The 18,490-nt window shown below is 39.7% G+C and overlaps 2 protein-coding genes across 8 annotated transcripts in view; one reads left to right on the top strand and one right to left on the bottom strand.

Moving 5' to 3' along the window:
- LOC114082409 (keratin, type I cytoskeletal 28) overlaps positions 1-18,490 on the top strand; it is a 42,842-nt gene that overhangs the window by 1,775 nt on the left and 22,577 nt on the right. For 6 of the 7 annotated variants that reach the window (XM_071604025.1, XM_071604022.1, XM_071604021.1 and 3 more), the window contains exon 2: positions 17,792-18,332. In XM_071604025.1, coding sequence (XP_071460126.1) covers positions 17,916-18,332 — 417 coding nt within the window. In that variant the 5' untranslated portion in view covers positions 17,792-17,915. Of the gene's footprint in view, positions 1-17,564; positions 17,671-17,791; positions 18,333-18,490 lie in introns of all 7 variants that reach the window. The other variant, XM_071604020.1, reaches the window with a different exon arrangement.
- On the bottom strand, positions 310-11,487 carry LOC139702548 (leucine-rich repeat-containing protein 37A-like). The gene is made up of 6 exons (XM_071604027.1): positions 10,652-11,487; positions 10,188-10,292; positions 2,267-2,316; positions 800-851; positions 577-719; positions 310-475 (listed from the first exon to the last, which is right to left on the bottom strand). The coding sequence occupies exons 1-6, from the start codon at positions 11,348-11,350 to the stop codon at positions 427-429; spliced, it is 1,098 nt and encodes a 365-aa protein (XP_071460128.1). The 5' UTR covers positions 11,351-11,487; the 3' UTR covers positions 310-426.

Genomic DNA, 18,490 nt, shown 5'->3' with positions numbered 1-18,490 from the left:
TCATGGGCATGAGGTCAACTAAGTTTCAAACGATTGGTTCTTGAACCAGAAAGAGCGCACCAGAACAACTGGTATTTTATTTAGAAATCCACACTCCTTGAAGATGATGTGTTTTCTGGCCCTCTGAAAGATGATTATTTACACTGGGGCATGAGGCCTAGAAGCTCTTTCCAACTCTGCACACACTGCCTCTTACAGAAGCATGGCTGCCATAGAGGATTCTAGCTCTAGACCAGCTCTACTTGCCTATGCCCTTGTTGTTTATATACACATATTTAACTATTTACATGTTACTTTTTACCACATGGCTAGGATTGGTTGTGAATTTTGTACCTTTTAATATGAGAAAAAAAAGTATTTTACAAGCACTGATGAGAAGCCAATATTAGAAAATAAAATTTGCCAGTCGCTTGAGGCAAGACAGATTTACTCTCCGCCCTCAGTAGGAGCAGAGGTCTGTGATGGGGCTTCATCCCTGGGAGAAGAACAAAGCCAAGGTTGTTACTCTTGAAAGGAGCAATTAAGCTTTTCCTTACCTCTTCACTTGAGAATTTTATATCACCCCCAGTCACTTACCCAGCATCCTTATTGAAAATCTCATCCTCATCAGAGGAGTCCTTGTCATGTAGCTTCTGTGCCATGTTTTTCTTACGTGTGGCATTGAGAGGTCTGTACGTATCTCTAAGCCAAAGTGGCTGCCTTAACCAGAAAAAGCCCTCCTAGAAAACAGAAAGTGGAACATTAATTCTGCTTCCCGCTGCCTTCCCTGGCCACAGCACTGGGTTCTCTTCAGATTTACCTGATTTTCACTTTCCGTTGAGCTTCTCCTACACAGAAACCCGAAACAGCTCCTGGGGGGAAACACATGCACAAGACAATTAGTGATGGATGCCATTTTTCATGTCTTTTTGTAATGTGCACCTTTGGTCTTTTTAGGACAAAGCCTATACCTTAGTTCATAAGCACAATGAGCAAAATCATGCTAGACCTGGGGTCCTAAAAACAATTCCCTGCATGCTGGGCTACCAGAACTCTCTATGTATGTTCCCAAAGAGCCACATGAGCATAGGCAGGATTAGCAACTCTGCTTACCCTCTTGGCTAAGTACCTTGTACAGTACACAACCATACTGGGCTGAAGTGTTTTACTCTCTCCAGAGCCTTTCACATCAGTCCTCTTTGGACTTAAATCTCAACATGTATCATCATTTTGGGGTGGGGAGCAGGGTGGCTCTTGAGGGAGAAGGTGTTTCTATTTCCTAGCTGCTTTATCCTACAAGTTGAATTACATCAAGTAAATACCAAAGTCCAATTAGTAAAGTTGTCTAGCTCACTGATTTCCATATTGCAGGCTGTCACTTATGATTGAGTTGTAAAATCAGTTTAGACATATACATAACAAAAAACAATAGGAAAAAAAAAACCTGTGCATTGTTTCAAACATTGCTGATGTTTACATTGAAATGTGTCTACTAATTCACAATATCAAATGTTGCTCACAGCCCAAGTGTGGGTATAATTAATGGAGAAGTACCTAGCTGGAAAGGAACCATTTTCTGACACTAACTGTGACCACAGGGTAAGATATTTTCCCTTTCTTATTCTCCGTTTCTTATTATAAAAGGAAGAGACAAACTACTATTTCTAAGCTCCCTGTTAAAATTTTATGAAATCTAGGTAAAAGGAATAGAGAGTGGGGGTGAGAAGGTGACCAGTAAGGCAAGAAGGTAAAGTTTTCCTACCACCTGGAGGAAGGACTCATACATTCTACTTCTACTTCCGCCAGCCTGGAAGGGGAATAGCACAGCACGATAATGACCCAAGGTCTTCCCTGTCCCTGAAAGCCTCAAAGAAGGGCTCCAGCTGAGTCTGATGCACGTGAACAGTGGGAGCAGGCACAGCACAAACCTCTTGCCCTCCACTCTCTTTCCTTAAGGACTGGAGACAGCAGATGCATCCCTGCTAGTGCCTTTGACCTCAGCAGGCTGGGAAACTAGTTTTCCTGGAGCCAGGGGAGACATGAGAGGAAGTATTCTTCCTGCCTTTAGCAGTTTCCTCACTGTTAAGATTGAAATAGATGAGTTCTAAAATTCTCATTTAGGGGCTGGGGTTGTGGCTCAGCGGTAGAGCGCTCGCCTAGCATGTGCGATCCTGGGTTCGATCCTCAGCACCACGTAAAAATAAATAAAGATATTGTGTCCAACTAAAAAATAAATATTAAAAATAAAATAAAATTCTCATTTAAATACTGCCAGGCTCATAGTTACCTTAAGGACTTTTCTTCATCATCTTGTGGTGCTGTTTTATGGGAATAAATCTGTTTTGGAAGAAAATACAGTCATAAGTATCACAATGACCACTAATCTCCAAGTCTCTATTCATTCCTTATATTTATTTTAAGTCTTATCTACCCAGTGAGATAATAACTTTTCTGAGGGCAGGAATTCTATCCTTTTAATGGTTCTCTGACTCTTCCATAGTACCTAGCTTAGGGTCTTGCATGCAGCTGGCACTTAATATATTTTATTGACTGTTTTAGATAAAATCCAACAGATAATTCCTAATAAAAACACTTAATAGTAGAAAAAGAAAGAACTACTTAACTTGATAAACATGTCTGCCAGAACTTTAAACAACAGTGTCGTTTTAAAGTCAAGAATAAGAGTAGGATGCCTGTTATTGCTGCTGTTCAACCTCATTGAGGAGGTCTTAATCAATGCAGTATGAAAAATAAATGAGGGCATAAATGGGGAAAGGAACTGAAACTATATATCAAAATGGATTCTACTGTCATGTATAACTAAAAAGATCCAATTTAAAAAATCTATGTAGTGAAAATACTAAAATTCAGCTGGATGTGGTGGCACAAACTTATATTCCCAGCAGTCCGAGATATTAAGGCAAGAAGATCAAGTTTAAGGCCAGCCTGGGTAACTTTGAAATACCCTGTCTTAAAATAAAAAATATTTTTTAACTTTTTTTATTGTAGCTCAGTGGTAGAGCACTTGCCTACCATGCGTGAGGCACTTGGTTTACCGCATAAAAATAAAATATGGAAGGAAATGCTTCCTTCTAAAAAATAAAAATAAAAAAGACTGGGAGTGCAGCTCGGTGGTGGAGTGCCCCTGAGTTCAATCCCTAGCACCACAATAAATAAATAAATAAATGCACATTAAGAAGAAATGAATATATGGCATGAGATTACATGTTCCCAGAATGTTGTAAAGATGTTAATTCGAAAATTCATTTTCAAATTCAATCTAGTCCTATTCAAATTCAAAGACAGTTTTTTTGTTTGTTTGTTTGTTTTTGTTTTTATTTTGTTTTTCTTTTGGCAGAGAAAATATATAAGAATAGTGATGAAATGTACGAAATGATCAGGAGAGCAGGAGCTTGCCCTACCAAATATATAGCTTGAAATATGTTATAAAGCAACTGGAATTAAGTGGTGTGATGTTAGTACTGGTATAGAAAAAGACACCTGGATCAATGGGAAAAAAGAGTCCAGATAAAGATGGTATTTTACATCAGTGAAGAAAGAATCAACCATTAATTAAAATAGTTTTAAGGGCTGGGGTGGTGGCTCAGTGGTAGAGCACTTGCCTGGCATGTGTGAGGCACTGTGTTAGATTCTCAGCAACACATACAAACAAACAAACAAATAAATAAATAAATAAAGGTCCATTGACAACCAAAAAAATATTAAGAATAAAATAAAATAGTTTTGAAACAACTGGGTAATCATGTAGGGGGGGAAAAGATTCCCTACTCCAACCATACTAAAACAAAACACAAATTCCAGAAGGATTAAAAATATAAATAAAAATGCAATGTTAGAAAAGCACTAGAAGAAAATATCTGAAATCACCTTTATTCCATGAGGTAATAGAGACCACTGGTTATAACAATAGCTCATCCATGGCCACAAGGCAGTGCTGGTGACAGAGGTGGGTGGCTTGACTAGAAACACACCTACTCTTCACAGCCCTCCCCCTTGTCTTTTTTCTTATGGATTTATTTTCTTAAGGACTAACATATTTAGTATAAAAAAAGTTTTATAAATCCATGTTAGTCCTTACAATGGTTTGCAATGGTTTTCTTTGTATTTCAACATTTCAAATATTTCCCAGTATTTTTGTCTCTTAAGGAGGTGAACAGGCTTTGTAATAGGAACTGGAATTTTGCTCTTGGTTAGCCACCCAGGTCAGTTGATCTCCTTCATTTGTAAAAGAGGGTTTATAATATTATCCTACAGGATTTTTGTGAGGATTAAATAAAATAACATGTGGAAACTGTTTGTTCTATATGCTTCACATCCATACATACTGTTTGCTAATGGGCATCAGAGATAGGATGGTCACATCTGCTAAAGACTGCTAAAGGTTTCTGCCTGTGCTATCAGACTTAGAAAGCTCTTTTCCCTCAGGTTATAAAAAAAAAATATTGCTTCTATTTTCTTCTACTACTATCATGATTTCTTTCTTTTTTTTTTTTTTAACATTTACTGAAATATGTTTAAGGTGAAAAGTAGGCATCTTTTATTACTTGCTCCTTCATTAGGCTTCTATTACTATTAATTCATTTTTTCTCCAGTGATTTGAATATTTTTTTATATTTATTTTTAAGGTGTAGATGAACAAAACACAATGCCTTTATTTTTATGTGGTGCTGAGGATCAAACCGGTCCTGCCTGTGCTAGCCCGTGCTAGCACTCTACTGATGAGCCACAATCCCAGCCCCCCAGTGATTTAAATTTTAAAAGATTACATTTAAAAAACCATATGATCATCTCGATAGATGCGGAAAAAGCATTCGACAAAGTACAGCATCCCTTTATGTTCAAAACTCTAGAAAAACTAGGGATAACAGGAACATACCTCAAGATTGTAAAAGCAATCTATGCTAAGCCTCAGGCTAGCATCATTCTGAATGGAGAAAAACTGAAGGCATTCCCTCTAAAATCTGGAACAAGACAGGGATGCCCTCTCTCACCACTTCTGTTCAACATATTTCTCGAAACACTGGCCAGAGCAATTAGACAGACGAAAGAAATTAAAGGCACAAAAATAGGAAAAGAAGAACTTAAATTATCACTATTTGCAGTGACATGATTCTATACCTAGCAGACCCAAAAGGGTCTACAAAGAAACTATTAGAGCTAATAAATGAATTCAGCAAAGTGGCAGGCTATAAAATCAACACGCATAAATCAAAGGCATTCCTGTATATCAGCGACAAATCCTCTGAAATGGAAATGAGGACAACCACTCCATTCACAATATCCTCAAAAAAAATAAAATACTTGGGAATCAACCTAACAAAAGAGGTGAAAGACTTATACAATGAAAACTACAGAACCCTAAAGAGAGAAATAGAAGAAGATCTTAGAAGATGGAAAAATATACCCTGTTCATGGATAGGCAGAACTAACATCATCAAAATGGCGATATTACCAAAAGTTCTCTATAGGTTTAATGCAATGCCAATCAAAATCCCAACGGCATTTCTTGTAGAAATAGAGAAAGCAATCATGAAATTCATATGGAAAAATAAAAGACCCAGAATAGCAAAAACAATGCTAAGCAGGAAGTGTGAATCAGGCGGTATAGCGATACCAGACTTCAAACTATACTACAGAGCAATAGTAACAAAAACAGCATGGTACTGGTACCAAAACAGGGGGGTGGACCAATGGTACAGAATAGAGGACACAGAAACCAATCCACAAAACTACAGCTATCTTATATTTGATAAAGGGGCTAAAAGCATGCAATGGAGGAAGGATAGCATCTTCAACAAATGGTGCTGGGAAAACTGGAAATCCATACGCAACAAAATGAAACTGAATCCCTTTCTCTCGCCATGCACAAAAGTTAATTCAAAATGGATCAAGGAGCTTGATATCAAATCAGAGACACGCCGTCTGATAGAAGAAAAAGTTGGCTACGATCTACATACTGTGGGGTCGGGCTCCAAATTCCTCAATAGGACACCCATAGCACAAAAGTTAATAACTAGAATCAACAAATGGGACTTACTCAAACTAAAAAGTTTTTTTCTCAGCAAAAGAAACAATAAGAGAGGTAAATAGGGAGCCTACATCCTGGGAACAAATCTTTACTCCTCACACTTCAGATAGAGCCCTAATATCTAGAGTATACAAAGAACTCAAAAAATTAGACAATAAGATAACAAATAACCCAATCAACAAATGGGCCAAGGACCTGAACAGACACTTCTCAGAGGAGGACATACAATCAATCAACAAGTACATGAAAAAATGCTCACCATCTCTAGTAGTCAGAGAAATGCAAATCAAAACCACCCTAAGATACCATCTCACTCCAGTAAGATTGGCAGCCATTAGGAAGTCAAACAACAACAAGTGCTGGCGAGGATGTGGGGAAAAGGGTACACTTGTACATTGCTGGTGGGACTGCAAATTGGTGCAGCCAATTTGGAAAGCAGTATGGAGATTTCTTGGAAAGCTGGGAATGGAACCACCATTTGACCCAGCTATTCCCCTTCTCGGTCTATTCCCTAAAGACCTAAAAAGAGCATGCTACAGGGACACTGCTACATCGATGTTCATAGCAGCACAATTCACAATAGCAAGACTGTGGAACCAACCTAGATGCCCTTCAATAGACGAATGGATAAAAAAAAATGTGGCATTTATACACAATGGAATATTACTCTGCATTAAAAAATGACAAAATCATAGAATTTGCAGGGAAATGGATGGCATTAGAGCAGATTATGCTAAGTGAAGCTAGCCAATCCCTAAAAAACAAATGCCAAATGTCTTCTTTGATATAAGGAGAGTAACTAAGAACAGAGTAGGGACGAAGAGCATGAGAAGAAGATTAACATTAAACTGGGATGAGAGGTGGGAGGGAAAGGGAGAGAGAAGGGAAATTGCATGGAAATGGAAGGAGACCCTCAGGGTTATACAAAATTTCATACAAGAGGAAGTGAGGGGAAAGGGGAAAATAATACAAGGGGGAGAAATGAATGACAGTAGAGGGGGTAGAGAGAGAAGAGGGGAGGGGAGGGGAGGGGAGGGGGGATAGTAGAGGATAGGAAAGGCAGCAGAATACAACAGACACTAGTATGGCAATATGAAAATCAATGGATGTGTAACTGATGTGATTCTGCAATCTGTATACGGGGTAAAAATGGGAGTTCCTAACCCACTTGAATCAAAGTGTGAAATATGATATATCAAGAACTATGTAATGTTTTGAACAACCAACAATAAAAAAAATTAAAAATAAATAAATAAATAAAAAGTCTCAGGGGTTGAGAGTGTAGCTTAGTGGCAAAGCATATCCAAGGCCCTGGGTTTGATTCTTAACACATAACATGCATGCATATAAATATATGCAAACGTTTTAGGATCACTTGAGTCTCTCTATTGCTAGACTCTGTATGCTACTTCAGATACTGGATTTACATGATTCCTCATTGTGGAATTGACATAATATCTCATCTCTTTTCTTTTGAACACCATATTGTCCACTATAGTAGTATCTACTACTACATCCTCCCTTGTCTTCCTAGAGCTCATCATCTAATTGGGGAGAGGAAATAATAAAAATATAAATAAACACGAATATAAGATTGAATTGTACATACAAATTTGTTTTGGGCCAGGGATAGAACCCAGGTGCATTTAATCACTGGCCATACTCCAAGCCCTTTTTATGTTTTATTTTGAGACACAGTCTCACTAAGTTGCTTAGGGCCTCACTAAATTAACTGAGGCAAGCTTTGAACTTGTGATCCTCCTGCCTTGGCCTCCTGAGTCACTGGATTATAGCCATGCACCATGATACCCAGCTGTATAAACAAATTTAAATCAGTATAAAATTTTACAGAAATTTCAAGAAAGGCCACATGCCACCCAGAGATGCAGATCATACCATCTGTGCAATGGCCAGTGATAATCTTCCCAGAGGCTTTTTGCAAACTGACCCCATGTGTAAGCACCCCCTTAGGCTCAAAATTTGACTCTGTCTTCACTAAGAGAGAACTTACTTCTTTTCTTCCGAGAAGTCTCACCTTATAGATGCTACAGGACTGACCCCAACACAGATTGCCAGAAAATGACCTGATAGTAAGAAATACTTCTGCTCCACAAACAGAACATCTGTCTACACCACAAGGGAATTGCTTCTCTGTAGAGAGGCCTCTGAGGCATACTTAAGCCCAACTGGAAAGCTACTTGGTGAGAATAGAATTAGAACAAAAGGGCTAAGGTAGATAGATCCATTCATCTCCTCTCCTGGCCAGGGGTTGTCCGGCCAGTGAAACTGACTCCACACCTGCCCAGAGATCCATTGCTACTCTCGCAAAATGTTAGGATGGGCACTATTCAAACCAGTTTCTTTTTTTTTAAATATTTTTTATTGTTGATGGACTTTATTGTCTTTATTTTTATGTGGTGCTGAGGTTCAAACCCAGTGCCTCATGCATGCTAGGCGAGGACGCTACCACTGAGCCACAACCCCAGCCCTCAAACCAGTTTCTTTCTTGTCTTTTCTGTGCTTTTACTACTGACCAGCTCTCCTGTAGATATATTTTTCTTTTCTTTTTTTGGTACTGGGGATTGAACCCAGCCTACTCTAGCTACTCAGCCCTTTCATTTTTTTTTATTTTGAGAAAGGGTCTTGCTAAGTTGCCCAAACTGGCCTCAAATTTGCCATCTCCCTGCTTCAGACTCCTAAGTCACTGGCAGTATAGGTGTGTGCCATCACTCCTGGCCTGGACCTATTTTTCTGTAGATATGTAATATACTCAGTCAGGTTTCTATTCAAGTCTGAGCCATCTGATCCTTATATATCTCTGTTCCACTCCATTAATGGAACAGAGATGTTGGTGTTTCTCTCTCCTATAGTCATCTTTTAAAAAATTGTTTACCAAAAATTTAAATTATGAGGGGAGGGACAAAGCTTCACCATCACCTCAAGAAATGGAAACAAATCTCATAGTTGGCATAGGTCCAGGAGAACTGGGGTATTCAGAGAAGGCTTTGTAAAGAAAGATGAACTTGAATTGGTTTTTGACAGATTCATAAAACTTCCACAGACATGGCAAAGTAAGGGAATTTTAGATAGGCAAGGAATGAGCATGGTGTGACGGGTATATGGAGAGGCTGCTCTGGCTGGAATGGAGGACTGCTATTACAGTAGAAAAGGCAAACTAGCTAAGTTGGATGGTTGAATTGGGAGGGTAGAATCAAGATTGTCAGCTCGTTAAATGACTCTTAATATTCTAAACCTGCCTATTGAGAAAAGTAATAAACCATCATGTAAGCAAACAGAAGGTAAACAGAAGCCAGAGCCAGGAATATACTATTATCACTAGGACCTGCTCTGGAGTAGCCTGATGAGAATTTAGCTGCAGTGCTTTACCTGAACACCTACTTAGACAATACCTCACACACTGGAGGAGGAGGAAGCTGTGTGGATCCACTGAGTCTACATATAGCACTTTGATCTTTTAGCCCTCTCCTTTTACCCCAGGGTAATGACTGCTGCTTGAGAGTGAAGTCATCTCTTGTCATTTCAGTAACAAGGAAAGAAATCAGTGGTAGAATGAAAGTACATCAAAACTTTACAAAAATGAGAGTAACAAATTGTGGACATGGTTTTGGGTTGGACAAATTTTGCTACGATGACATCTCTGGCCATATTAGTCTTAATTTCTTAAGAAATTATAGCTTGTTCTCTTGGTTTCAATTTCTCAAAGATTCCCTGGAAATGAAGTTCCTTTAAAAGTCTCTGGGGCTGGGCACTGTGAAGCACACTTATAATCCCAGCTGCTTGGGAGGCTGAGGCAAAAGGATTGTGAGTTCAAAGCCAGCCTCATCAATTTATCGAGGTACTAAGCAACTCAGTGAGACCCTGTCTCTAAGTAAAATACAAAAAAGGGCTGGAGATGTGGCTCAATGTTCAAACACCCCTGGGTTCAATCCCTGGTACCAAAAAGTAAAATAAAAAAAATAAATAAAAATCCCTAGAATATATTTTTCAATAAAAGAACAAAGCATAACTCAGTGTTAGTGACTGAAGAGAAATGTCAAGTAGTAGGTGGGGAAGGAACTTTGATTTTCAGGGTATACGTTCTAAATCTATTACAATGATAAGATGTATTCTGGAAACCTGAATTGATTGTTGTCCTTACCTCAATCACACAGAAAATTATAATCAAAATCATCACCACTACAGTCACAGATATTGCCAAGATGAGTTTGTTGTTATAACCATATCCCGGGACTCCTTTTGTGAGCTAAAAGAAAGAAAAAGAATGATTTTTATTAAGTAAAAAAGAGACTGGAAAGGATGAAAGTTAACTATTCAAAATTTCCATTCTTCCAGGTGAATAGCTTGCAGTTTCTTAAAGAACACACCAAATTTAATATGTTACATCTTATTATCACACATTTTTCTTCCTATTATTTGTTTATCTTGTGTGTTAAGTCCACTTTATTCTCTAATGGAACAAAATGGGGATCACTGTCTTAGGCAAAGTTATGTGGCCAAGACAAGATGTGGACTAGAAGCCCCCGGTCTTCCTGCTTGAATGCTTCAATTGTATACCCTAAATGATGAAAAAGTCTGGGCTTCTTGCTCAATAGTTTCCCTCACCTCACTTGTCTCCTCATGCTCTTTGTTATCACCCTGGGCTTCTGTGATATAGTTCTCAGTTTTCCACTGGTCCGTGTCCCATTCAGCCTTGGACACCTTGATTTCTTGCTGCTCACTGAGAAGCTTCATCAGGAGGCCTGTTCTGGAGATGAGCTTGGCACAGGCCAGTTGCACATAGGGTTCAGAGCAGTCCAATTTCAAAGTCCGAATAACATGAGAAATGAGCCTTCTCACGTCATTGTTGGGGATGAGGGACCGAAGTTGCTGGTTTAGCTGAATTTCAAACTGATCACCTGGGGATGCCATCAATGGGTAGGATAAGTCTTCAGGCTTGGGTTGTGAGTCAGTGTTCGAGTTGAGGTATTCCCATTGTGTCTCATTGGTTTGTTGAACAGTTGGCATTATGTTGAAAGGAGTCACAGCAGAATCTACAGCCTCTGCAGCAGCGTTTTCATAGGTTGCATTTTCAGAGGTGGGTTCATCCAACACAGTAATGTTTGCTTCAAAAATAGTTCCTTCAGAAGGAATTTTTGCAGTATTGTTTTCTGCAGGAACACTTTCTATAGGTTCTGAAAGAGCATATAATCCTGAGAAAGGATTCTCCTGAGAATTCAGGTCTCCTAAAGATGAAAAGGCCCCTCGTGGGGGGGAATTTATGAGGCTCCTTATTGCAGAGAATGGGGGCCTCTTTGCAAGCATCAGTCTATTGTGCAAATTATCCTTTCTGAACTTTCGACTCACTTTGGCCTTGGGTATTCTGTGAGCTGCAAGAGGGTAAGTTTTATGAAAGCTGTGAGTCTTTTTGGAACGTATGACTGGTTTATCAGCCTTCAGGCTTTTAATGGAAATGAGGACAACCACTCCATTCACAATATCTTCAAAAAAAATAAAATACTTGGGAATCAACCTAACAAAAGAGGTGAAAGACTTATACAATAAAAACTACAGAACCCTAAAGAGAGAAATAGAAGAAGATCTTAGAAGATGGAAAAATATACCCTGTTCATGGATAGGCAGAACTAACATCATCAAAATGGCGATATTACCAAAAGTTCTCTATAGGTTTAATGCAATGCCAATCAAAATCCCAACGGCATTTCTTGTAGAAATAGAGAAAGCAATCATGAAATTCATATGGAAAAATAAAAGACCCAGAATAGCAAAAAACAATGCTAAGCAGGAAGTGTGAATCAGGCGGTATAGCAAACTATACTACAGAGCAATAGTAACAAAAACAGCATGGTACTGGTACCAAAACAGGGGGGTGGACCAATGGTACAGAATAGAGGACACAGAAACCAATCCACAAAACTACAGCTATCTTATATTTGATAAAGGGGCTAAAAGCATGCAATGGAGGAAGGATAACATCTTCAACAAATGGTGCTGGGAAAACTGGAAATCCATATGCAACAAAATGAAACTGAATCCCTTTCTCTCGCCATGCACAAAAGTTAATTCAAAATGGATCAAGGAGCTTGATATCAAATCAGAGACACGCCGTCTGATAGAAGAAAAAGTTGGCTACGATCTACATACTGTGGGGTCGGGCTCCAAATTCCTCAATAGGACACCCATAGCACAAAAGTTAATAACTAGAATCAACAAATGGGACTTACTCAAACTAAAAAGTTTTTTCTCAGCAAAAGAAACAATAAGAGAGGTAAATAGGGAGCCTACACCCTGGGAACAAATCTTTACTCCTCACACTTCAGATAGAGCCCTAATATCCAGAGTATACAAAGAACTCAAAAAATTAGACAATAAGAGAACAAACAACCCAGTCAACAAATGGGCCAAGGACCTGAACAGACACTTCTCAGAGGAGGACATACAAGTACATGAAAAAATGCTCACCATCTCTAGCAGTCAGAGAAATGCAAATCAAAACCACCCTAAGATACCATCTCACTGCAGTTAGATTGGCAGCCATTAAGAAGTCAAACAACAACAAGTGCTGGCGAGGATGTGGGGAAAAGGGTACACTTGTACATTGCTGGTGGGACTGCACATTGGTGCAGCCAATTTGGAAAGCAGTATGGAGATTTCTTGGAAAGCTGGGAATGGAGCCACCATTTGACCGAGCTACTCCCCTTCTTGGTCTATTCCCTAAAGACCTAAAAAGAGCATGCTACAGGGACACTGCTACATCGATGTTCATAGCAGCACAATTCACAATAGCAAGACTGTGGAACCAACCTAGATGCCCTTCAATAGACGAAGGAATAAAAAAAAATGTGGCATTTATACACAATGGAATATTACTCTGCATTAAAAAATGACAAAATCATAGAATTTGCAGGGAAATGGATGGCATTAGAGCAGATTATGCTAAGTGAAGCTAGTCAATCCCTAAAAAACAAATGCCAAATGTCTTCTTTGATATAAGGAGAGTAACTAAGAACAGAGTAGGGACGAAGAGCATGAGAAGAAGATTAACATTAAACTGGGATGAGAGGTGGGAGGGAAAGGGAGAGAGAAGGGAAATTGCATGGAAATGGAAGGAGACCCTCAGGGTTATACAGTGGAGGGGGTAGAGAGAGAGGAGGGGAGGGGAGAGGAGGGGAGGGGGGATGGTGGAGGATGGGAAAGGCAGCGGAGCACAACAGACACTAGTATGGCAATATGTAAATCAATGGATGTGTAACTGATGTGATTCTGCAATCTGTGTATGGGGTGAAGGTGGGAGTTCATAACCCACTTGAATCAAAGTGTGGAATATGATATGTCAAGAAATTTGTAATGTTTTGAACAACCAACAATAAAAAATTAAAAAAAAATCTCTATAGAATCTTTATGTCTAATCCTTAACTTAATCACCTCTGCAAAGTCCCTTTTGCCAGGTGAGGTAATAAATTTCACGGTTCTGAAGATTAGGGTGTGATCTTCTTTGGTAGACCATTACTTTGCCCGCTCCAGGAGACACCCTGGATTCTCTCCCTAATCCCCACATCCTTACCACACCAGTCATTACCAGGTGCTAGCGAGAGACTTCCTCCAAAATCATCCCAATTCCACCCAGTTCTAATTTCACTACCACTTCCCTGACTGGGGTCACTTTAACACCTTACCTAAATTACTGAGCTGGCTTCCCTAATGGTTTCCCACAGCTACTCTCCCGCCCCCCGCCCCATCCATTCTCCACACTGCAGCCAGAATGGCCTTTCTAAAATCACTCCTCTGCTTAAACCTCTCAACGATCTCCCTTTACACACAGGACCCAATTCAGAATCTTTCATCTGGCCCCTAAATCTCTTCCTGGGCAGCTCTCAGCGCCCCCACCCCTGCATGCTCATCACCAGCAGGGTCCCCTCAGTTCTTGAAGGTACCACACTCTCCTTTCCTGCTATGGTTTAGAGATGGTCTGAGTATGTTCCCCAGGGGTTCATGTTGAGAGGTGGAGGAGTTGGTTAGGTCACTGGAGGCTTTACCTTTGGAAGGAATTGATGAGATCCTGCTTAGATCTTTCAAAGGATTGTTCTAAGAGGGAGTCTGGTGCCTCCCTGTGCTCTGGCTTCTGATCTCACTGTGTGGTCACAGGTACTCCCACCATAATGCCATCTGCATGAGGTCCCCACCAGAGCCAAGCACAGGACAATGCCACACTCTCGGACCCTCCAGAACTATGAACTACATAATCCTCCTTTCATTATAAAGTACTCAGCTTCAGGTATTTTGTTACGGACATGAAAACCAGACTAATACACCTTCTCATACTAAGTGTAAATGTTGTGTTTATATTTATATTTTTTCCTCCCAGAATGCCCCTCCACTCTCTGGCCTGGAAATCACTCTCTCATCTTTCTAGTATTTTCTTAATGTCATTTCTTCAAAAAGGTGGCCCAACCTAAATCAGGTCCTCCCTCAATAGTTCCATGTTCTTTCCTTCCCAAATTTTTAATATAATTTTAATTTCATGATTATTTACTTAAGGCCCATCTCCCCCAGTAAACAATAAGTTCCATAAGAGTTGATAAAGCATTTGTTTCCTTCCCCTCTGAATCACCTGCTACTAACACAGTGCTTGGCACATAATGGATGCTCCTTAACTATTTCTATATAAATAAATGAATGTCACTTAATAGGCAGCATAACTGTAGCCAAAAGCTTCAATTTGCTACTAACTTGACATTCTGAAGAGAATTTTGTAAGAACTGTGCTTATGCTTTTTTTTTGGAGAGGAATTTTGGGGTTGAGTTTCATTTTTCTACCTGATTCTAGGATAATTATATGCACTGAAAGGTCCGGCACAATGAGTCACCAGGCCCATTCTGGGCTTTATTCATCCCATTTTATGGTATTTATCCTTTAACAGTTCTTTTCCTCGTTTTATTCACATTTAAAAAGGGTGAGGGACCCTCCCCTGAATTTCTAGCTTCCTTGTAAGGGTCAAATGAGATAATATACAAGAATTCCCTTTGGAAGTGGTAAAGCACACTATTAATGTAAAGCAATCTTATCTTTATATTCACCGCACTCTGGAACCTCAGAAAAAGATCATTGTTGAGTGAGCGTCAGTGGTTTAATCATTTCCAGCTGGGGGCATGCAAGGGAGGTTCCACCCCAAGCACCTGAGCAGCAATACTCATTTGAAGGTGAACGTTGCCCCCTGGTGGAAATAAAGGGTAGAGACACACTCCGCAGCCCGGAATTACCAGGGGTCCTGATGCCGAATGTAAAGAATTGACTATTTAGAATGCCTTTTAAAGCGACAGCTTGTTTTCTTTCTATTTTATGCTGTTTTATTTATTTTACATTGACAAATAAAAATTGTATGTGTTTACAATATACAACAGAATTTCTTGAAATATGTATACATTTTGAAGTGGCTCAAACAATTAACATCACATCATTTTTTTTTATAGTGAGGACACTTAAAATCTATTCTTTCTCTTTGCAATATTTAAGTATAAAATACATTGTTCTTTTCTTTTTGTTGTGAAATGTTCTTCTGGAAACACTTTATTTGCATATGAAAATTCAGATGTGCTAAACCAATTAGTTGTCTGGTTATTATTTAATAAGTAATTATAAATAATTAGCAATAGATAATAATAAAGAGTAGTAATAATAAATGAGTTACATAATAGACACCAAAGATATATGATTCTCTATATATGCTAATACACTGATTCTTTAATATTTCAACTTCAACAATTCAAAGAAAAATTTTATAATTCATATAATATGTTGACTAAGAAAGGCAATTAATAAAATAGATATTCATATTAATATGCCTGATAGGGTAATTATTTATATCTAAAATAGGCTCCTCATGTGGCCAGAATCTCAAGGTCACCTTGAACATCACCAGCTTTCACCTGGGAATGTGCCTCATGGCCCTGAATAAATTGTTTAGTATTTATCATCTGCAAATAAGGAGCTGAATTAAGTGATGTCTAAGGCTCTTTGCAACTTTAAAAATATCCTACAACATTGCCTAGACTATGCATTTAAAGGCTATCCCAATGCTGCCCACGGCACCAGCTGACCAGCTTTAGGCTGCTTAGACAACACTGTTCCCAGAGATACTCTTGACTGTCCTTGTGATAACACAACTACATACCTTTCTTCCCTACCTGAGCCTGAAGCTCAGAAAGCAAAGCCACCCCAAGCACTTACCCCTGCATCATGTGGCTATCTCCCTTCCCCTTTTGCCCACCATGTTATGAGGTAGCCAAGAGGATACTTGTTAGAGGATACCCACTAGACTTTCAACTTTCAAAACTATGAGCTAAATAAACCTCTTTTCTTTCTAAACTACCCAGCCTCAGCAACTTTGACACAACAACAGAAAATGGACTAATACAGAAACCTGTCTTCCTTCACCTTTATCAATCTCTTATTCACATTCTTGCCTGCTACAAGATCTCATAATGATGCCCAATCACTTAACCTGTCTTTTCCCTCAGACTCTCTCTGGTGTCACTTTCTTCTTTCTATATGATCACATAGCCATTTTCTCAGGATTAGAAACTTCTCTGGCACTCTTTTTTCTTCTTCTAAACTCGCTTCAAATTGCCAAACCCACATCAGTCTCTATTCCTTCACCAAGATTACTTCCACATATGATGTCAACACAAATGAGACCTCGACCCTCTATACTCCATGACAATCCCTCACTCACCACTGATCAGGTATTTTCCCAAATCAGTGGATTTATTCGGAACATTCTCTCTTCCTATCAGTCATCTTTGGGACATCCCACCAAACCCTTGAACCCAGTTGATCCAAGACTAAACTTGGTGTCTTCACCTCACCCCAGAATCACTAACTCAATTAATATTATGAGTTCTCAGCATCTGAAATCAATTACTAAAAGGAGTCCCCCAATCTCCCTCTGTCCTTACTCTGCAAGGTCATTGGAAGCCCATATTCTCCCAACTCTATCTTCCCCCCAACCCCACTACCTCCATCCTCCCCACCTGGACTATTGCTCTAACCTTGTCATAAGCCTTCTTTTAATTCAACCTGGTCACATCATCCTCTGCTTTTCTTAGTCTCCATTCCAATCTCTTTAGATGAACACAGAAGACTAAATGCAATCCAGCCCCTGTCTAGACCTGACAACAGATTCTGACTCCGATAGCAGCCTTTTCCTTTCTGCACTTACTTAGCACCATGTCTTTTGTTTTTGTGTTTAACACACAGCACCAAGCAGGTACTCATATATGTTAAATAAAGGAACAGGTCCTTGTTTGTGTCACTGTCCAAGGTAATAAATAGATGTTGTGTGTGTGTGTGTGTGTGTGTGTGTGTGTGTGTGTATTAACACACTTTGAGGGGGAGGGATGAAATATCTGTCTGTAGTTAATATCCTTCATACATCTTGGTGGTAATTGAGACCCTACTGCAGCTGAGGGTGCCCTCTCCTGATCTTACTTACCTTTTAACATTTGATCACACCCTGCAGTAGATAATGATGGCATATTCCTAGGATCCAGATGAAAGTAAAGGATGACTCACTCAAAATTAGAAGCTAAAATAATGAAGTTAATATAGAACAAACCCTATTTCAGGTGAGATAAATATCCTGAAGCAACACCCAGAGATGTTAGACATTAATAATTATTTTTTTTAATCATCCAATTATACGTAATTTCGTGCTAATCTAAATGATGCCATTTTTTCTTTTGGCAGACATAACTCACATGGAAACAGCCCCCATGACTGTATATAAAAGCTCAAAGAAACCATCGGGCGCCTGGTCCACATTCTGTTCTTTGACGGTTGCCCACAGCGGAGGCCACGTTTCCCCGCCACCATGTCGCTCCGGTTTTCTGGCGGGTCCAGGCGCTCTTGCTTGCAGTCTGGAGCTGGGTCTGTCAGACCACCCAGCGGAGGTTTGGCAGGCAGCAGTGCAGGCGGCAGCTCGGTGGCTAGCGGTGGATTTTCCTGTGCCCTGGGGATCCCCAATGTTGGGGGCCATGCGGGAGGCGCCCTTGGAAATACTGCTGGAAATGAACGAGGACTCCTCTCGGGGAACGAAAAGGTGACCATGCAAAATCTCAACGACCGCCTGGCATCCTACCTGGATAATGTGCGGGCTCTGGAGGAGGCAAATGCTGAACTGGAGAGAAAGATCAAGAGTTGGTATGAAAAATACGGACCTGGGTCTTGCCGTGGACTTGATCATGACTACAGCAGATATCACCTAACGATCGAGGATCTGAAAAATAAGGTGAGAAATCAGAAGTTGGAACTAGTCAAAGTATTTCAAAGTAAGAAATACCTAGCAAAAAGAAATATCTTGTTGTAGTTAAGAAATGCTCATGCCTGGGCGCGGTGGCGCTCGCCAGTAATCCCAGCAACTCCGGAGGCTGAGGCAGGAGGTTTGCA

This window comes from Marmota flaviventris, chromosome 17 (assembly GCF_047511675.1).
Source record: "Marmota flaviventris isolate mMarFla1 chromosome 17, mMarFla1.hap1, whole genome shotgun sequence".
NCBI lineage: Eukaryota > Metazoa > Chordata > Mammalia > Rodentia > Sciuridae > Marmota > Marmota flaviventris.
This window is presented reverse-complemented; position numbering and strand designations above follow the sequence as displayed.

Bases quoted from the DNA above. Each gene is read 5' to 3' on its own strand.
- LOC139702548 (XM_071604027.1), bottom strand. From the start codon at position 11,350: ATGCTTGCAAAGAGGCCCCCATTCTCTGCAATAAGGAGCCTCATAAAT. The intron at 2,317-10,187 runs GTAAGGACAACA...CTTCCAAAACAG, and splicing joins TAATTTTCTGTGTGATTGAG to ATTTATTCCCATAAAACAGC. The intron at 476-576 runs GTAAGTGACTGG...TTCTTCTCCCAG, and splicing joins ATTTTCAATAAGGATGCTGG to GGATGAAGCCCCATCACAGA.